The following is a 17909-nucleotide window of genomic DNA, read 5'->3' on the forward strand; positions in this document are numbered from 1 at the left end:
TTATAGGCAATTTATATGTTGTCTGTGATCTTTTTTCTTTATTTTCCCAATGTATCCAATTAATTTATGGATATTAACTTTATGATCAAAAACAGACCACACTCACTGTTTTTACAGCAAGCATTGAAACGAAGGAGGCCACTCTGGAGGCTGGCAATTGACAAAAAGTTTTCTATATCAACAGAGTGAACTTTCTGATGCCAATTTAGTACTTCAACTGGCACGGGCTGAGCCACATGCTCTGGGACTCATTAAAATCTCCTTAACAATACTCGCAGGGACCCTGACAGTAGGTGACGCTGTTCTTCATTTTCCTGGCAGGTTGTATAATTAGGACAGTTAGGATAATTATTCAACCCATCTTGGGGCTGTCAGGAAAAACCGAGAGGAGGGAGTGGCAGACACCGAAGGGGGAAAACCTAAGCCATAGGCAAGGGAAGTTTGGGAATAAATTAATTTGAACCCATTGGAGAACTCAAACTTTGAAATAGCAGGAAAAGAGCCACAGGGGTCCAATGATCAGACAGAATCCACCTGTGAATACTAAGGCTGTTTTGTTTTTTTCCATGTGCCTGATGCCAGGAGCTGCTGGCAGATTTCTGAGTCTCCGCGTCACCAGCAAAGTTCCCTCCACCTGTCACTTCACTCACTTCCTCCTCTCCCCTCCCCGCCCCAGGTTCTCTGTGACCTGTTGACCACACGGGGTCAATGTCTCCATTCTTGCAATCTAGACTACAGACAACTCGGTATATTTGTTTACTAACTAAATAGTCACCGACAAGCTTTGTAACAAAAAATGCAAGTATCTGTACTGTTTCCAACAATGGCAGCAATTCCAATGGCAGCCCTCCCTGTTCCCAGCAGGGTATAGCTCTTTTAGACATATGCACAGATGCACATATCTGCACACACCTGTACAGAGTATGCAAATGATCCATAGAGTGACCTGCTTCTTTGCAGCTATCTATTGTTATGAACATTTTTCCAGAGCAGTAAGAAATAACTTATTTTTTCAGTGATAACATACCCCATTCTATGACATACCACTCTGTCATCCTTCCATTCCTTCAGCAAATATTCATGGGCTGATGATATATTCTGGGTACTGTGCCAGCACCTGGGGATATAGCTGTAAAAATAAATAAATAAATAAATAAATAAATAAATAAATAAAAAGCTAGTAAAAGACATATAAAAGACATATTCCAAGAGAAGGAAATTTCTGACTTAAGGCACAACATGAGAGGACTTTGAGGACATTATGCTCAGGGAAATAAGTCAATTACAGAAGGACAGATGCTGTATGATTCCACTTACATAAGGTTTCTAAAGTAACCAAAATAGGATTTTTAATGGAATTTGGTTTCTGAGGTTCGCATGGAAGAGTAAGTGTGTGTGCACATGCAAACAATACAATAAAAAAACAATAATGCTAAAGATGCTTATAAAACTACAGTGATTAATACAGTGTGTTATTGGAGCAACACTATCTAAATAAACAGATCAACAGAAGCAAATAGAGAGTATGAAAATATGACCATATATACAGGAGAATTTTGTGCATAATAAAAAGTCTTGTTTTACAATTCAAGTGTCCATTAACATTTAAAAAGAGAAATAATGTTATGTCTACACAATGGAATAACACTCACAAATAAAATGCATGAATTCTTGAAAATGGGGATAATAGGGCTGAATTCACAATATTGAAACTCTCAGTGAAAGAAACCACACCCAAAGAGCACATATGCTTACTGTGAGATTCTTTTTTTTTTTTAATTCTAAAAAATGCAAACTAACCTATGATGCTATAAAGCAGACCAGTGATCACCTGGGCAGGAGGGAGGCGTGTGTCACACAGGCTCACAAGGAAATCTCAGAGAACGATGGAAATTCTTATCCTGATTGGGATCATGTTTTCACAGGTCTGCATGGACGTCAAAACGCATTAAATCATAAACTGATAGTATGCGCACTTGACTATCTTTATTATATCTAAATAAAATTGTAAAAAATATATTTGTAAAAAGTTGCCTTTTTTTAGCATCAAGGAGACATAATCCACAGCATGAAAAGGCAACCTTCAACCTGCAGAATATATAAAAAATTCTAACAGCCGACAACAACAAAAAGTAACAAAAAGTAACAGCCCAGTTATTCAGTTTATTGGGGTAACATTGGTTAACACAATTATATAATTTTCAGGTGTACATTATAATTTGACATCTGCATATTCTAGTTCAACTTTTTCTGTCTGGCTTATTTTGCTTAGCATGAGTATCTCAAGGTCCATCTATGTTATCACAAATGGCAGTATTTCATCTCTTCTTATGACTTAGTAACATTCCATTGTATAAATGTACCACCGCTTCTTTAGCCAATCATCTATCTATCATAGGACACTTCGGTTTCTTCCATTCCTGGCCACTGTGAATAACGCTGCTATGAACGTCGATGTGCAAATATCTTTTCAGATATGGGTTTTCAAGTCTTTGGGGTAAATACCCAATAGAGGGATTGCTGGAACATATGGTAGATCAATTCTTAGTTTTTTGAGGAACCTCCATACTGTTTCCATACTGGTTGTACCAATTTGCAGTGTCACCAGCAGCGTATGAGGGTTCCTTTTGCTCCACATCCTCTCTAACATTTATTGCTTATCCTGTTGATTATAGCTATTCTAACAGTGTGAGATGATATCTCATTTTAGTTTTGATTTGCATTTCCCCAATAGCTAGCGATGTTGAGCATCTTTTCATATATTTGTATTTGTCCTCTAGGGAAAAGTGCCTGTTCAGGTCCTCTGCTCATTTTTTGATTGGATTGTTTTTGTTCTTGTTGTTGTTGCTGTTACTAAGTCATATTAGTTCTTTGTATATTTTGGATATTAGGCCCTTATCCAAGGTGTTGCTTGCAAGTATATTTTCCCATTTGGATGATTGTCACTTTACCTTGCTTATGTTTTTTTTTTTTTTCTGAAAAGAAGCTTTTTAATTTGATGTAGTTCCATTAATTTATCTTTGCTTTTACTTCCTTTGCCTTTGAGGTCAAATTCATAAAATCATCCTTAAGTCCAAGGTCCTTGAGTTTAGTTCCTGTGTTAGTGTCTTCTATGCATTTTATCGTTTCAGGTCTTCTGTTCAGGTCCTTAATCCATTTTGAGTTAATTTTGGTGTGAGGTGATGGACAATGGTCTAATTTCATTCTTTTGAAGTTGGCTTTCCAGTTTTCCCAGCACCATTTATTCAAGAGTCTTTCCTTTGTCCACTGTATGTTTTTGGCTTTTTTGTTGAAAATTATTTGCCCATATAAGTATGGGTTTACTTCTGGAGTCTCGATTCTGTTCCACTCATCTATGTGTCTGTTTTGCTGCCAATACCATGCTGTTTTGATTACTGTCACTTTGTAGCATAATGTGAATTTGGGCAGAGTGATGCCTCCAGCCTCATTCTTTTTTCTCAGGATGACTTTGGCAATTCAGGGTCTTTTGTGCTTCCATACAAATCTGATGATTTTTGTTTTATTTCTTTAAAAATTTTCGATGGGATTTTGATAAGGATTGTATTAAATCTGTATAATGCTTTAGGTAATATGGTCATTTTAACTATGTTGATTCTTCCAATCCAAGAACATGGAATATCTTTCCATTTCTTTGTATCTTCTCCTATTTCTTTTCATAGTGTCTTGTAGTTTTTATTATATAGGCCCTTCACATGTTTTGTTAAATTTATTCCTAGGTATTTTATTCTTTTTGTTACAATGGCAAAAGGAATTATTTTTCCTACTTCTTTTCCTGACACTTCATTTTTAGAGTATAGGAATGCCATGGATTTTTGAACATTGATTTTGTATCCAGAAACTTTACTGTATTTACTTATTGTTTCTAGTAGTGTTCTTGTGGAGTCTTTAGGATTTTCTATATAGAGAATCATGTCATCTGCAAATAGTGACAGTTTGACTTTTTCATTTCCTATTTGGATGCCTTTTATATCTTATCTGATTGCACTTGCTAGGACCTCAATGTTACATTGAATAACAGCAACAATAGTAGACAGCCTTGCCTTATTCATGATCTTAGAGGCAAAGTTTTTAGTTTTCACCATTAAGTATAATATTGGCTGAGGGTCTGTCATATATGGCCTTTATTATGTTAAGGTACTTTCCTTCTATACCAATTTTGTTAAGTGTTTTGGTCATAAATGGATGCTTTATCTTGTTGAAGGCTTTTTCTACATCTATTCATATGATCGTCCGGTTCTTATATTTTAATTGGTTTATGTGGTGCATCACATTAACTGATTTGCATATATTGACACATCCCTGTGCCCCTGGGATGAAGCCCACTTGATCATGGTGCATAATCTTTTTAATATGGTGCTGTATTAGGTTCTCTAGTATCTTATTTAGGATTTTTGCATCTGTGTTCATGAGAGATATTGGTCTGTAGTTTTCTTTTTTGTGTGTTATCTTTACCAGGTTTTGGTATCAGTGTGATATAGGACTCATAAAATGAGTTGAGAAGTATTGCTTCCTTTTCGATTTTTTTAAAGAGTTTGAGGAAAATAGGTATTAAATTTTCTTTGATTGTTTGGTAGAATTCACTGGTGAAGCCGTCTGGTCCTGGACTTTTACTTTTTGGTAGATTTTTGATGATTATTTCAATTTCCATACTGCTGATTGGTTATTTAGATTTTCCAGATCTTCTTGATTCGGTCTAGGAAAACTTTATTTTTCTAAGTACTAGTCCATTTCTTCTAGGTTATTAAATTTGTTTTTATATTCTTTTTCATAGTATTCTTGCATGATCCTTTGTATTTCTGCCATGTCTGTCGTAATTTCCCCTCTTTCCTCCCTGATTTTGTTTATTTATGTCCTTTTTCTTTAGTGTGTCTAGCCAGGGGTTTGTCAATTTTATTAACCTTCTCAAAAAAAAAAAAAACCAGTTATTTGCTGTATTTATTTTTTCTATTGTATTTTTGGTTTGTTTTCAATTTTATTTATTCCTGCTCTAATTTTGATTATTTCTTTCCTTCTGTTGACTGTAGGCCTCATTTGTTCTTCCTTTCCCAGTTTTTTAATATGAAGCGTCAGGTTGTTCATTAGGACTCATTCTTGTTTTTGGAGATAGGCCTGTAATGATATGAACTTTCCTCTTATGACCACTTTTGCCATGTCCCCAAAGCTTTGATATGTTGTACTATCATTATCATTCGTTTCTATGTATCTCTGGATCTCTCTTTTTATTTCTTCCCTGATCCAGTTATTCTTTGGTAATATGTTGTTTAATCTCCATGTATTTGTGGTTCTACCTGATTTCTTTTTGCAGTTGATCTCCAGCTTTAAAGCATTATGATCAGAGAATGTGGTTGGTATGATTTCAACCCTCTCATATTTGTTGAGGATACCTCTGTGTCCAGTATGTGGTCAATCCTTAAGAATGTTCCATGTGCACTAAAGGAGAATGTATAAGCAGCTGTTTTGGGATGAAAGGCTCTGTAAATGTCAATTTTGTCCAGTTGGTCTAATGTGTAATTTAAGGATATTATTTTTTTATTGATTTTCTGTTGGAATAATCTGTCTATATCTAACAGTAGGGTATTTAGGTTCCCTACTATGATAGTGTTTTGATCTGTTTCTCCCTTTAGCTCTGTTAGTGACTGCTTTATGTATTTCAGGGCTCCCTGATTGGGAGCATAGGTATTATAATAAGTGTTATGTCTTCTTGGTGTATGATTCTCTTTATCATTATGAAGTGTCCCTCAATATCCATCTTTCTTTACCTTTTTTATTTTGAAGTCTATTTCATCCGATACCAGTACTGCTATTCCTACTTTTCTCTTGTGAGTTTTCCCTCTGGTTCTTCTTTTTTTATGCTATATACTTCAGTTCTGAATTTTTGGTGTGTGGTTATCATTACAAATATGAAAAGGATAGTATGTATGTATATATATAGTCATCCATTTTCTTATATGCCTGCCTTATTTCCATTTCCCTTTGCGAATTTGGATCTTTGAATCCTCCCCTTTTCAGTCATTGTTATCTCAATTTGTCCCTGCATAAGCTAAACATTCATTACTCTTTTTCTATAGCAATTCTCTTATTATTATTTAAGCTTATAATGCCTGTTCTTAGTAAGAGTTGCACTCCTCTGCTTCATTTGCCTGATTGTCACTTTATTCCTAAGTATGGGCTTCATTCCTAATTATGAGTATGTTTTTTTTTTTGGTCATTTTGATTTAGGTGAGCTGACCCCTTTTTGTATTTCCTGTAGTGCAGGCCTCATAGTGGAGAGATTTCCCTCAATTTTTGTATGTCTGGATAGGTCTTAATTTCTCCTTCATAGCTAAAGGAGAGCTTAGCTGGATACATTATTCTAGGCTGGTAGCTCCTTTCACCTAATAGTTTAAACATTTGATTCCTTTTTTTTTTTTCCTTGCCTTGTAAGGTTGAGTAGTGAAGTCTGAGGATAATCCAGCTCATTCCTTAGAATTGGGAAATTCTTGTCAACTATTTTCTATAAATGCTTTCTAGTCCCTGCTCCTTTTCTTTGTCTTTGACAATGCCCATTATTCTTATGTTTCCTCTCCTGATGTTATCAGCTAGTTCTTGAATTTCTCTTTAATTATTTTTCATTCTTTGGTTTCTCTCTTCTTCCTTCTGATTTATTTCTAGATTTCTGTCCTTCACGTCACTGATCCTTTCCTTCATTTGGTCTACTCTATTTCCCAAGCTTGCTATTTCATTTTTCAACTCTTGCAGTGTTTTTTTTTTTTTAATCTCTAGAAGATCTATTCGTTCTTTTTGAGGGTTTCAATCTCCTTACTCTGCTCATCTAGTTTCTTTAATTTCTGAAATTGTTGATATACTTTGTTTTGGAACTTACCGGGGTTTTTCAAAAGCACTATCCTGAATTCTCTGTCATTTACGTTGCATATTTCTTTGTCTGTAAGCTTATTTTCTGGAGATTTTTCTCTTTCTTTCTGAGATGGCTTGTCACTTTGGTTGTTCATGGTGTTTAATGAACTATTTCTCCACCTGGGCATTAATGAAAGTGTATTCGGCTTTTTTTCCAGTAAGAAGATGTATTATATAAAGGTCTCTCTTTAACCTACTGCAAAGAAGGCGCTTTTCTTTTTGTTTCCAGTAGGTAGCATCTAAACCTTTTGGACCCCTGCTTTATATAAAGCTTAAAGCTTAAATAATGTCTTTTTTATTTTCTTGTAGATATTTAATCACGCTCATTACCCTCTGATTCAGTCCCTGTCAGTGTCAGTGACAGTCTCAGCAGCGTTTGCTCAGATTCCCCCAGGGCTCCGTGGTGATCACACTCGGAGTGTATGTGGAGAGGGGCCCTCTTAGTTGGGAGTTGGGTGCTGCAGCTCAGCCTTAGTTTTGCAATTGCGGCCAGTAAAAATCAACTATTGTTTCTCTGCAGTCCCGTCCCACTTCTCTGCTTTCTGCCCTGATGACTGGGCCCTGCCGCCTGCTGCGTGAAACTCACAGCACTGCCAGGCATGGCTGTTTAGGAAGTTGCCACACCTTCTTCCGTCCCCCTCCTCTTGCAGGGAGCTCCAGAGGCTACGAGAAAGCAGCTTCTTTATTTCTACCAGCCCACCGCCTGACATCTGGGGTTCTGACTTGTGGTAGTTCTTATGCACGCAGATCCCACGCCCAGACATGCTGGTGTGTAGATTAGGTGTTTTTTGTTGAGTTTTAGATGTTCGGTTTATTGTTGTTTCAAGGGGAGAGATCTGAAGACATCTCTCACTCTGGCATGTTTCCCAGAACCTGGTAGCTTTGCGGATGGATCTTAAACGTTAATGGCAGAACCGGCTAGCAACATCTATTCAAAGACCTTTGCTGCCACTTAGTGGACATTGTCATAATAACTATACAAATGAGCTCTAAAATCAATGGTTACAGTTTTACCATTTAAAATGTTCCAAATAACCAAGATGTGTAAACTACTAGTGGCACAGCTTAGACAGTTACCTTGTTCTGTGAAAAAGCTGAACTGGCGAAAAAACACCTCAGCCCTGGTTTTTCTAATTCTTGTTCGCTCCTCAGACCTTGAAGCCCTACCTGTTGGAAATTTTTTTCTTGAATGCTGTTAACACCGAGATGATCGAGAAGAGAAGGTTTAGGTGATGAGATGTCCAGTTGAAAGAATGCATGAGGGGTTGACATGAGAATGAAATGGCAAGCACCAACTTTATTGTGTGGAGTGTACTTCTGTTTCTAGAAGTACAGTTCTATTGCAGGGAGCACAGTATTGCTCTCATTTTTCCTGCTCACCTACTTGTGCTCCCCTTCTGCTCTTCAGAGGACTGCATGGCTCCATACAGAGCAGAGTATAATAGTGGCATTCAGCCACACATGCATGATACAATAAGCTGAAGCATGTTTGCATATTTTAGACTCAGGAGTCCTACTACACTAATGTAACATTCTAAATCCAGGTCCTATTCTTAGCTGGGAGTCTAGATCACATCCAGACCTTGGACTAGCCAGACCTTGGACGCCCACAAATCCCAACACACAAGATAATTTCTCACCATGAGATCTCACTTTGCTAGCCCAAATGGAGGGTTAAGGAGAGAATTGGATGGGAAGAAATAAAAGCAGGTTCATCCATCTGTGGTCTCATGCCGTGTCCCCTTTAGATGTTTAAATGTCCCAATTTTGGGCCCCTTGCGGGCATATATTTAATAGACTTGAGACCCCCATGGACTATTGTCGCAACCTCCTGTGAAGCTATAATTATTTCAAAATAAAACTAAACCAAGGAAAACCTTTTCTAAGTGATACCAGGTCTACGAAGGAAAGATGGAAGGTGGTGGTTTGCGAATCTTAGCATGAGAACGATCTACTTCTAGAAGGCCGGTTAGAGCAGTGTGCCGGACCCACAACCAGGGTTTCTGATTCAGCAGGTTGGGTTTAGGGCCTAATGGCTTCAATTCCCGGCAAGCAGCCCAGATGTTTGGATGCAGTGGGTCAGGGACCAAAGCCAGAGAGGCAGGAGTGATCAAATGGTTGTTCATATGTGACCCCACTCATCCTCCTTCTGAACCCTAGCTATGCTCTCCAAGAGGGTCTGAGGCATGGGGGACACAGTGGTGCAAGGAGCAGACCACTCTGGACACACAGCAGCATCCAGTCTCTGTAGGCTGGGTGTGGAGGTGGGTGTTTGAGCCACTGGAATGGACTCACTGATTTCAATGAGAGGATGGAGACCTTGAGTGACAAGTCACATAGCTATCACTACAGTTACCACAATGGACAAGAAAACCCTGACCCGGCAAAGTCAGCCACACACTAGAGTCAATCCCCCAAGACTGGGTCACACCCCAGACCAATCTAACCCTCCTCTCTTGGTGTGGCCCAGCATGGGTGTTTTTGTTCAGTTTTGCTTTTCTAACTTTTCATGTGATTTCAACAGGCACACAAATTAGAAAGTAGGGCTATAAAAAAAAAAATTGTATCTGGTTAATTGATGACAGAGACCTTAGGGTTAAAATCAATGAGTTGGTTGTGTCATCAAAAAAATTTTTTTGGTCCCACGAAAGAAGTCGGACTGAACCACAGAGATGGAGAACCAGTTTCCACTCAGCCCCAAAACTGCTCACAGCCCAGTTTTAAGGTGAAAACGGTCCACACACACTGATCACAGAAAATGAGCCTGCCTCTAGGAAGTCCTCGAAAGCATCTCCCCAAGGGGCCTGAGGACTTTTGTAGATGGGCCACCAGGGGAAGGCACCCAGACCTTCGCAGATGGCTGGGCCCTGCCTGTGAGTTAAACCCACTCCAATATTCTCGTGTCCCCAGACCAACAGTATTGGAACTTGTTTTAAAAATGCAGATGCTCAGGTCCTCAAAAATGTGGGAAATATGAGAAAGTGTCACCAAGAGGAGCCTTGAGGAGACAGGATGACTAAATGCAGTGTGGTATCCAGGCAAGAGAATAGTGGCTGGAACAGTGGGACACAATGTGAACACCGAGAAAACCTCGAAGCACAGCCATTGGTTCACTTCAATATACTGAATTAGCCATCCGTTGTGACAAATGCCACATGCTGGTGTGCGATGTGACTAACAGGGCCGGAATCTGACGGACTTCAGAAAACCATCCTGAAACCCTATTCATTTCAAAATCCAGATCTCCAGGCCCCACCCAAGAGCCACCAAGTCAGAAACAGGATGTGGGGCCCCTTATCTGTGATTCAGCAAAGCTCTCGGGGTGCTGATGTAACATTGAGGTCAAAATGACCTGTTGTCCATTAGTCACAGTGGGAATGGATAGGTTGCCAAATTCAGCAAATAAAAATAGAGAATGCAGGGGGCAAATACAGAAATGAGTAGATGAAGAACAAAGGATTTTTAGAGCGGGGAAACTGCTCTGTGTGACACTATAACAGTGGATAAATGTCATTATATATTCATCTAAACCCACAGAATGCACGGCACCAAGAGTGAGCCCTAATGTAAACCATGGACTCTGGGTGACAAGGATATGTTCATGTAGGTTCATCAGTTGTAACAAATGCACCGTCTGATGTGGAGTGTCGATTGTGGCAGGTGCTCTGCGTGGTGGGGGGCGGGGGGAGGTATGGGAAATCTCTACTTTCTGCTCAATTTTGCCATGAAATTACAACTGCTCTAAAAATGTCTTTTTAAAAAACACAAGATGCTCAGTGAAATTTGAATTTCAGATAAATGAATAATTCAGAACATATGTGTACTAAAAAAAATGTTTGTTTGAAATTCAAATTTCACTGGTGTCCTTCAGTTAATCTGATTACCCTACTGAGATCACACTATTTTACAATGAAATAACAGATAACAGGAGGACAACCAGCAGCCTCAGTTTAATTACAAAATATTTATCAAAACAACTAAGAAGACTTGCATTCATTGGAAGAATAGCACCATTTAAAAAAAAAAAAACCTATAAGGAAAAAAACAATAGGACATAATGAAACAAAAAACAAAAACCAATAAGAAAGGTAATTATTCAAAAATCCTAATTCCATTTTATAGAACACTCGCTGTATTCCAGAAACTGTCTAAGTACTTCACACATCATATATCATTTTTGCAACACAGGTGACAAATCACCATCAATTTCCTTCTTGAGTGGAAGGGACTTGGGCTTGATGGCAGAATTTTTGGGTGATCACCTTCAAATGTGTTTTTTGGTGCCGTTTCAAAGTTCCCAGCTGACGGAAGTCCTGGTGGCACTGGTGACACACGTAGGGCTTTGCCCCCGAGTGAGTGCGCAGGTGGACATTGAGGTTCCCTTTGTGGTTGAAGTGTTTGTCACAGACTTCACACTGGTAAGGTTTCTCGTTTGTGTGGACCCGCTGGTGACTTCGCAGGGTGGAGTCATGGGTGAACTGTTTGAAGCAGATTTTACAGGTGTATGGCTTCTCCCCAGTGTGGACCCGCTGGTGAACTCGGAGGTCTGAGGACTGCATGAAACCCTTGTGACAGACCATGCACTTGAAGGGTCTGTCTCCTGTGTGTGTCCTCTGGTGAACAGTCAACTGAGATTCATAATTAAATCTTTTCTTGCATGTACCACATTCATATGGTGTCTGTCTCATGGCTTCTTTCCTAACTGGATGACCAGATGGTCCCACAGTGCTTGGCAAATGCATTGAATTAGACCTGAGTTGTCTGGAGAATTCCCCCATGTCCAATGACATGGCTCCTTCTTGAGGCACCTCTTGGGGAATGGAAGTATTGCCCTGTTTTCTTCTTTGGGGATTCCTTGGACTCCAAGAGTCTTTTCCTTTCCAACTCTGGGCCAAAACCTCCGAACCATGGGTGTGAGGTACGTTGGCATCCACATTTTTAATACGAGTTGCTTCTTGGGGGTTCTTCCCACCCTCTGCCCTCACAGAATCTTCTGGAAGAAAGAGTTCAACACAGAACATTTGATAAAGTTTTTGACAATAGTACCCAACTCATTTGAACTAACAGTGTATTGTCTGGGAACTTTCTCGCCAGCCAACAAACTTGAAACGTTAGACTGCAGGATTCTCTGGAAAGTCGGTGATGGAGAAGGCTTGGCATTGAGAGCCAGCTCTCCCCAGGAGATGGTGGTGATGGAAACCCAGCCTGGCACCCAGCTTAGAAAGAGTCGCTAACCCCCCTAAAATCCCCATTTCCATATTCACCAGGACACTTTGGAGGCTGGGGCTCTGGAGATGTCATCGTCTCTTCCCTGTCTTCCATCGGATCCTCCTCCAAGTTCTGTGTGGGTCTCAGACCCTCCAGTTCACCTTTTTCAGGAACAGTCTCTGGCAGGACTCCCCAAACCTGGCAATGGCAACCAAGTATAATTAGAAACATGTGTCAGAGAAAGCTACAACTTGTCTCATCTCTTCTCATCTTGCCATCTCCCTGATCAGAGATACCAGCTTTACTAACAGTTTTGTGAATTTGTCCAGACCTCCTTGGGGCTACCCCATCATCCCTGATATAATCATCACCTGATTCTCCAAGTCTGTCATTAATCTGTACCCATCAAACCATCAAATCAAGTCCACACACCACAGTTTTCACTCTCAATTCCCTAATGACATACCTCTCCCCGTCACCCCAGCTTCCGACAATTGAAGCCAAATGACTAGACTCAGGTCTCCCAACTCAGCACTACTGATACTTTGGCTATATTCTTTGTTGTGGGGGCCTGTCCAGTGCCTTTAAAGTGAAAAACAGCATTCTTGGTCTCCACTCACTAAATTTCAATACCATTCCTCAGCTGACTCCCATTTTGACAACCAAATACATCTCCAGACATTGACGAAGGTCTTCTTGGGGGCAAAGCAACTCCTTTAATTTAAACAATTGACAGAATTCTGAATCATGGTACTTTGACCAATTGTCATTCCATGGGTGCCTTTGAGAAAAATTAGTTTTCAGTTCACTGACCTGCAGCAAACTGACCTGGTACCATTTCACAGAAACTATCTCCTTCTCCCCACCCTTAACACACAAAAACAGCTTGAATGATAGAGGGACAAAGGTTGACAGGTCTTTATTGTCCACACTGGCTCAGAAATGTCTCAGGATTTAATGTAGCCATGAGAATTGCTAGGTAAATGGGTCCAGTTTTGACACTCTAGCAGCTACACCCACCACTTTCTCTTGTACTTCCCACCTGTCCTCAGAGATCAGAGCATGACACTCACCTGTCCTCTTGACATTTCATCAATTCCCGGCACGTCCTCCAGCTTTTGGAGGACCTTCTGGCTGTTCTCAGGATATATCTCTGTCCTACTTACAGAGGATGGAGGCTTCCTGGACAAGTCTGTCACATCATCTGTGTCACTGACCTCAGCTTCAGCCATCACAACATCCGAATCTCGCAGAAGAAATTTCTGTCCTTGTAAACTGACTATGGTCTGTGGGAGAAAATAAAACAAGGTAAGAATTGGGATGTGGCCTTTAGACTCCCTGTATGCATCCCACCCAACCCGAACATTGCCAGATGCTCCCTGGGGGAGAGGTGGAACCACCCCACCCCCTGGCATTGGATAACGACTGGCCTAGATCAAGATTAGGTGGTCTCACCTTTGAATCATCACAATACATCTCTGATTTGACTCTGGCCACAATATCTGATCAACCTGCATACCTACCCCATTTTTTCTGCCTCTTCGCCTAAAAATCAGCAAGCTGTGTCATCCTGATACATGCTTTGTCCTTCCCTGAACTAGGAAGGTAAGATGCAGCGTGATGAAAATCTAACACTTTGCCAAAGAGATGCTTCAAATGTTTGGAGTTTACATTTCACTCGGCTAGGTCTTAAGAATGCCTTTATGATTATTCCAGATTAACCTTTTTCTGTTCCTCACAGCAAGTTTTCCACCATGTGGCCAAAGCTTATCGTTCCCATCCTCAGCTCACCCCTAAAGGATTCTGCCACCCACCAGAGTGCACAGGAAAAGGATTGCCACGTTGAACTATCTTGGTGCCTTCCTGTCCATGTACAAAATTACCTCTAAAGGAACTTATGTTCCCAAGACTGGAGCAAATGTATTCCATGTGCTACACCAGGTCTCATCTCTACCTAGATCCTCGATTCTTGCTTCTTTTCCCCCTTTCCCTTCCTTGACTCTTTCTTCAAAGCATGCAGGCAGTCAAACTGCCGTAATGAAAAGTGTCCCCATGGAAGTGTTACTTAGTCCAGGGCCCATTTTTACCCTTTGGGACATTGGGCAAAGAGCCAAGTTTTGCCATTGACATCTAGTTGGGAGAGGCAAGGGACACTGCTAACATGCTATAATGCACAGGATGACCCTAGAGCACAGAGTGGTCCATCCCCAAACATCACTACTATCAGTTTGAGAAACCCTGGTCTAGTCAAACAACCACTATCCCAGCTCCTTCTTTCTCCCTCAGCATTATCTCAAGACTCTAATCACCAAAGTACTGGTGTCAGGCTCCCTTTTCTTTGAACTTCCGGAATATCCCTAACACAACTGTCCCCATGAGAGGCAAGACAGGCAATGGTATAAAGTGTGTAGACTCATGAGACCCATTGCCCAGGCTAAGACTGTGTCCCTGTTCAGATGTAGCCTATCTGTGCCTCAGTTTCCTCACCAGTAGCATTCCCTCTGCTCCCCATTGTGACAACCAAAAATGTCTCTAAACATGGCCAAGGGTCCCCTGAGGGTTAAACGTTCCCTTTTGAGAATGACGAATCTTAAATAAACCCCTTATGCCATTTCTAGTCCAACCCCACCTTGCGGCCCCCATACCCGCTGTACCTTCATTAAGGTCCCACTCACCCATTTCTTGGGTTTCGCATTGCTTCTTAGTATGTCCTCCAGGTCTTTGCAACTGTTTACGCCACTTTCTTTGACTAAGACCTGGAGCTCCTGCGGCATGGAGACCATGAACTGCTCGATCACCAGCTTATCCAGAATCTGATCCTTGGTGTGGACATCCGGCCTCAGCCACAGACGGCAGAGCTCTTGGAGCCTTCGCAGGTCCTCCACAGGGTCTGATTCTTCCGAGCCGGTAAACGCTCTAAAAGTGACGTGCCAAGTCTCAGCGTTGCAGTCTTGCCCTTCAGTAATATTGAAATCTTGGAGTGGCACAGACTCTTGGGGTTTCCCATGATTCCACGAAAATGTCTGGTCAGCAGCCATATTTACTGGGAAATTTTCCAATACAACTTTGAGCAAACTTCCTGAAGCCAGTGTCTAATAGAGACTGATTTGAAAGGGTTTACTCTATAACGGATCCAGAAGTCTGGGGGCAGGGAGAAGAGAATGAATCTGATTAATTTAGCTTCTTACTCCACCCTTGCCTCCCTTCTAAGTCTCTCCCCTAACACTGGATCCCACGCCCCCTCACTCACCGCTGGTCCTATCTTCAGCACCATGGAAGTTAATCCAGTTATTCTTCTGATGCCTATTTTTACTATATGTGTTGCTTTCTATGTCTGAATGACCCCTAGGTTCTCATTTCTAAATGTAGAGGTGAGGCCAGTTTTCTCATCTGTAAATTGAGACAGTGTTCTTTCACTGAAAGTGAAATATGGTTATGAAGTGTGAAGCTCCTAAAATCAATTTTAACAATCATGTCAGTTTCTATAGCTTCTTGTCAAGAAAAGATACAGATCTTGATTGTTCATATTTAATCACTGCATTAGTCAAGATCCTGTAGGAAAATACAGAAAAATACTTACACCCCAGGGGTCCATGTGGTATAATAGCATGGGAAATATTAACATAATGTTGTCCCCAACATGTTTCCTTTGTCTCAGGGGAGATATTTAGTTACCATGGCAAAATATGTAACATAAAACTCACTATTTCAGCTTCTATAAACTGTACAGTTCTGTGATACTAAGTGCATTTGTGATGTTGTCCAATCCAACCATCACTGCTTTCTAGTTCCAGAACCTAATTTTCATTACTCCAGAAGAAAATCATGTGCCCAGTGAGCAGTCCTTCCCCTTCTCTGTCCACTCCCCCCACACCCCTGCCCATGACAACTCATTAATCTGCTTGGATTACTGGATTAATGGATCACGTATATGTAACCTTACCCCCTGGAAAATCAATTAAAATCTAACACTCCGAGATTTTCAGAAAGCAAGATTTTAAAAGAAAAGTTTTTCACAGGTCCTAAATCGAGCTCCCAAAGGCAAGAGCCACCTCCTATTATTCTCCAGAGATCCATTTTATTCAAAGTGCAAGAGTGATGAAAAAATGCTGTCCAGTGTCCCTCCAAGCCACAGGTAAGGGTCCACCTGAAGGTCTGGTGAAAGAATTAGGAGGCGGAGTTCTTGGGCAAAGTCAAGGGAGAGCAAGGAGGACGAGACTCTAGGAGAGGCGTGTGTGTGTGTGGGGGGGTGGCTCCCAGAGCTTTCTGTGTTCACAAGGTGGAAAAATACATAAAAACACATGGAGATGTGAGAAAAGACAGCCCAAAATCCTGGGAATTGAAAGAGGTGTCATGTAACTGGTAACCTGGGGAAGGCAGGGATTCGACTGGCAATTTTTAATCACTTTGGGTTCCACAGAACCTCAAAAGAAAAATAAAATCAGAGCTAAGATATGAAAGCAACCTAAGTGTCCATTGGTAGATGACAGGATGAAGATGTGATACGTATACACAATGGAATATTACTCAGCTGTGAAAAAGGATGAGATCCTCCCATTTGCAACAACAGGGATGAACCTAGAGGATATTATGCTGAGTTGAGTAAGGCAGACAGAGAAAAATAAATATCACGATTTCATTTATATGTGGAATCTAAAGAATCTAAAGAACAAAACAGAACAAACTCATAGACACCGAGAACAAACTGGTGATTGTCAGTTGGAAGGGGTATTGAAGGGCTGGGTGACAAAGGTGATGGGATTAAGAAGTACAAATTGGTAGTTACAAAATCATCATGGGTATGTAAAGAACAATACAGGGAATACAGTCAATAATATTGTAACAACTATGAATGGTGTCAGGTGTGTACTAGACTAATCCAGGGGATCACTTAGTAAATTACATAAATGTCTAACCACTATGTTGTACACTTGAAACTAATATTGTATGTCAACTGTCATTTAAAAATAAAATTGTATATATATATATATATATATATATATATATATATATATATATATATAAAATTTGGTACACACTTCAGCATTTCAACTCTGAGGAGACTTGAATACCAGTGAGAGCCATCAGACCAGCACCCAGCTAGAGAAAACGGCTCTGATCCTGACTGGATTATAAGGCTGACATCAGGTCTTTCATTAAAGGTTTGATTCTACTCTGTGGATACTAAAATCCAGGACCTCTTTTTTAGCAATATTATGACATGGCTATAAATCTTTTTAGGAAAACTGCACCCCATACAGAAACATTTAAAGGTAATACATTTACCTAAAATCCCTAATGGTTGAATTTTTTTCATATTTCAGACCATTTGGGGACACTTGCTCAGCTCAGGGTTGTTTTAATTTACACTTTAGCTTTAATTAGCTGTGGTGCCTTGAGCAAATCATTTAACTCTTCCAGAATGATAATCTGTCTTGTAATACAGAATGATGAAATGGACCCCTAAATTGTTTGAGGATAAGAGGATGCCGATAATATGCCTGGTACATTGTTACTGTTCATAGTCATCCATAATTAAATCAGCGGTTCTCAACGAGGAGTCCCCCTACCCATCCCCAAGGACATTTGGCAATGTCTGGAGACATTTTTGGTTGTCACAACCTGAGCACAGAGAAGAGGGGAGCCACTGCTAAACACCCTACAGATTATTTTCTGATGCTTTCTGATCTTTTTCCTTCTTAACAATTCAGATTCCATCAGCAAGTTCATGTGAATAATGCACAGGACAGGCCGAAAAATGTCAATAGTGCTGAAGCTGAGAACCT

General features: G+C 40.4%; 1 protein-coding gene across 1 annotated transcript; it reads right to left on the reverse strand.

Moving 5' to 3' along the window:
- Nucleotides 1-11117: 11117 nt before the first annotated feature.
- Nucleotides 11118-15161, reverse strand: LOC107515381 (zinc finger and SCAN domain-containing protein 5B). The gene is made up of 5 exons (XM_036232675.1): nucleotides 14799-15161; nucleotides 13197-13409; nucleotides 12180-12321; nucleotides 11822-11908; nucleotides 11118-11617 (listed from the first exon to the last, which is right to left on the reverse strand). The coding sequence occupies exons 1-5, from the start codon at nucleotides 15159-15161 to the stop codon at nucleotides 11118-11120; spliced, it is 1305 nt and encodes a 434-aa protein (XP_036088568.1).
- Between the last annotated feature and the right edge of the window lie 2748 nt (nucleotides 15162-17909).

Source organism: Rousettus aegyptiacus, unplaced genomic scaffold (genome assembly GCF_014176215.1).
Source record: "Rousettus aegyptiacus isolate mRouAeg1 unplaced genomic scaffold, mRouAeg1.p scaffold_m13_p_14, whole genome shotgun sequence".
NCBI lineage: Eukaryota > Metazoa > Chordata > Mammalia > Chiroptera > Pteropodidae > Rousettus > Rousettus aegyptiacus.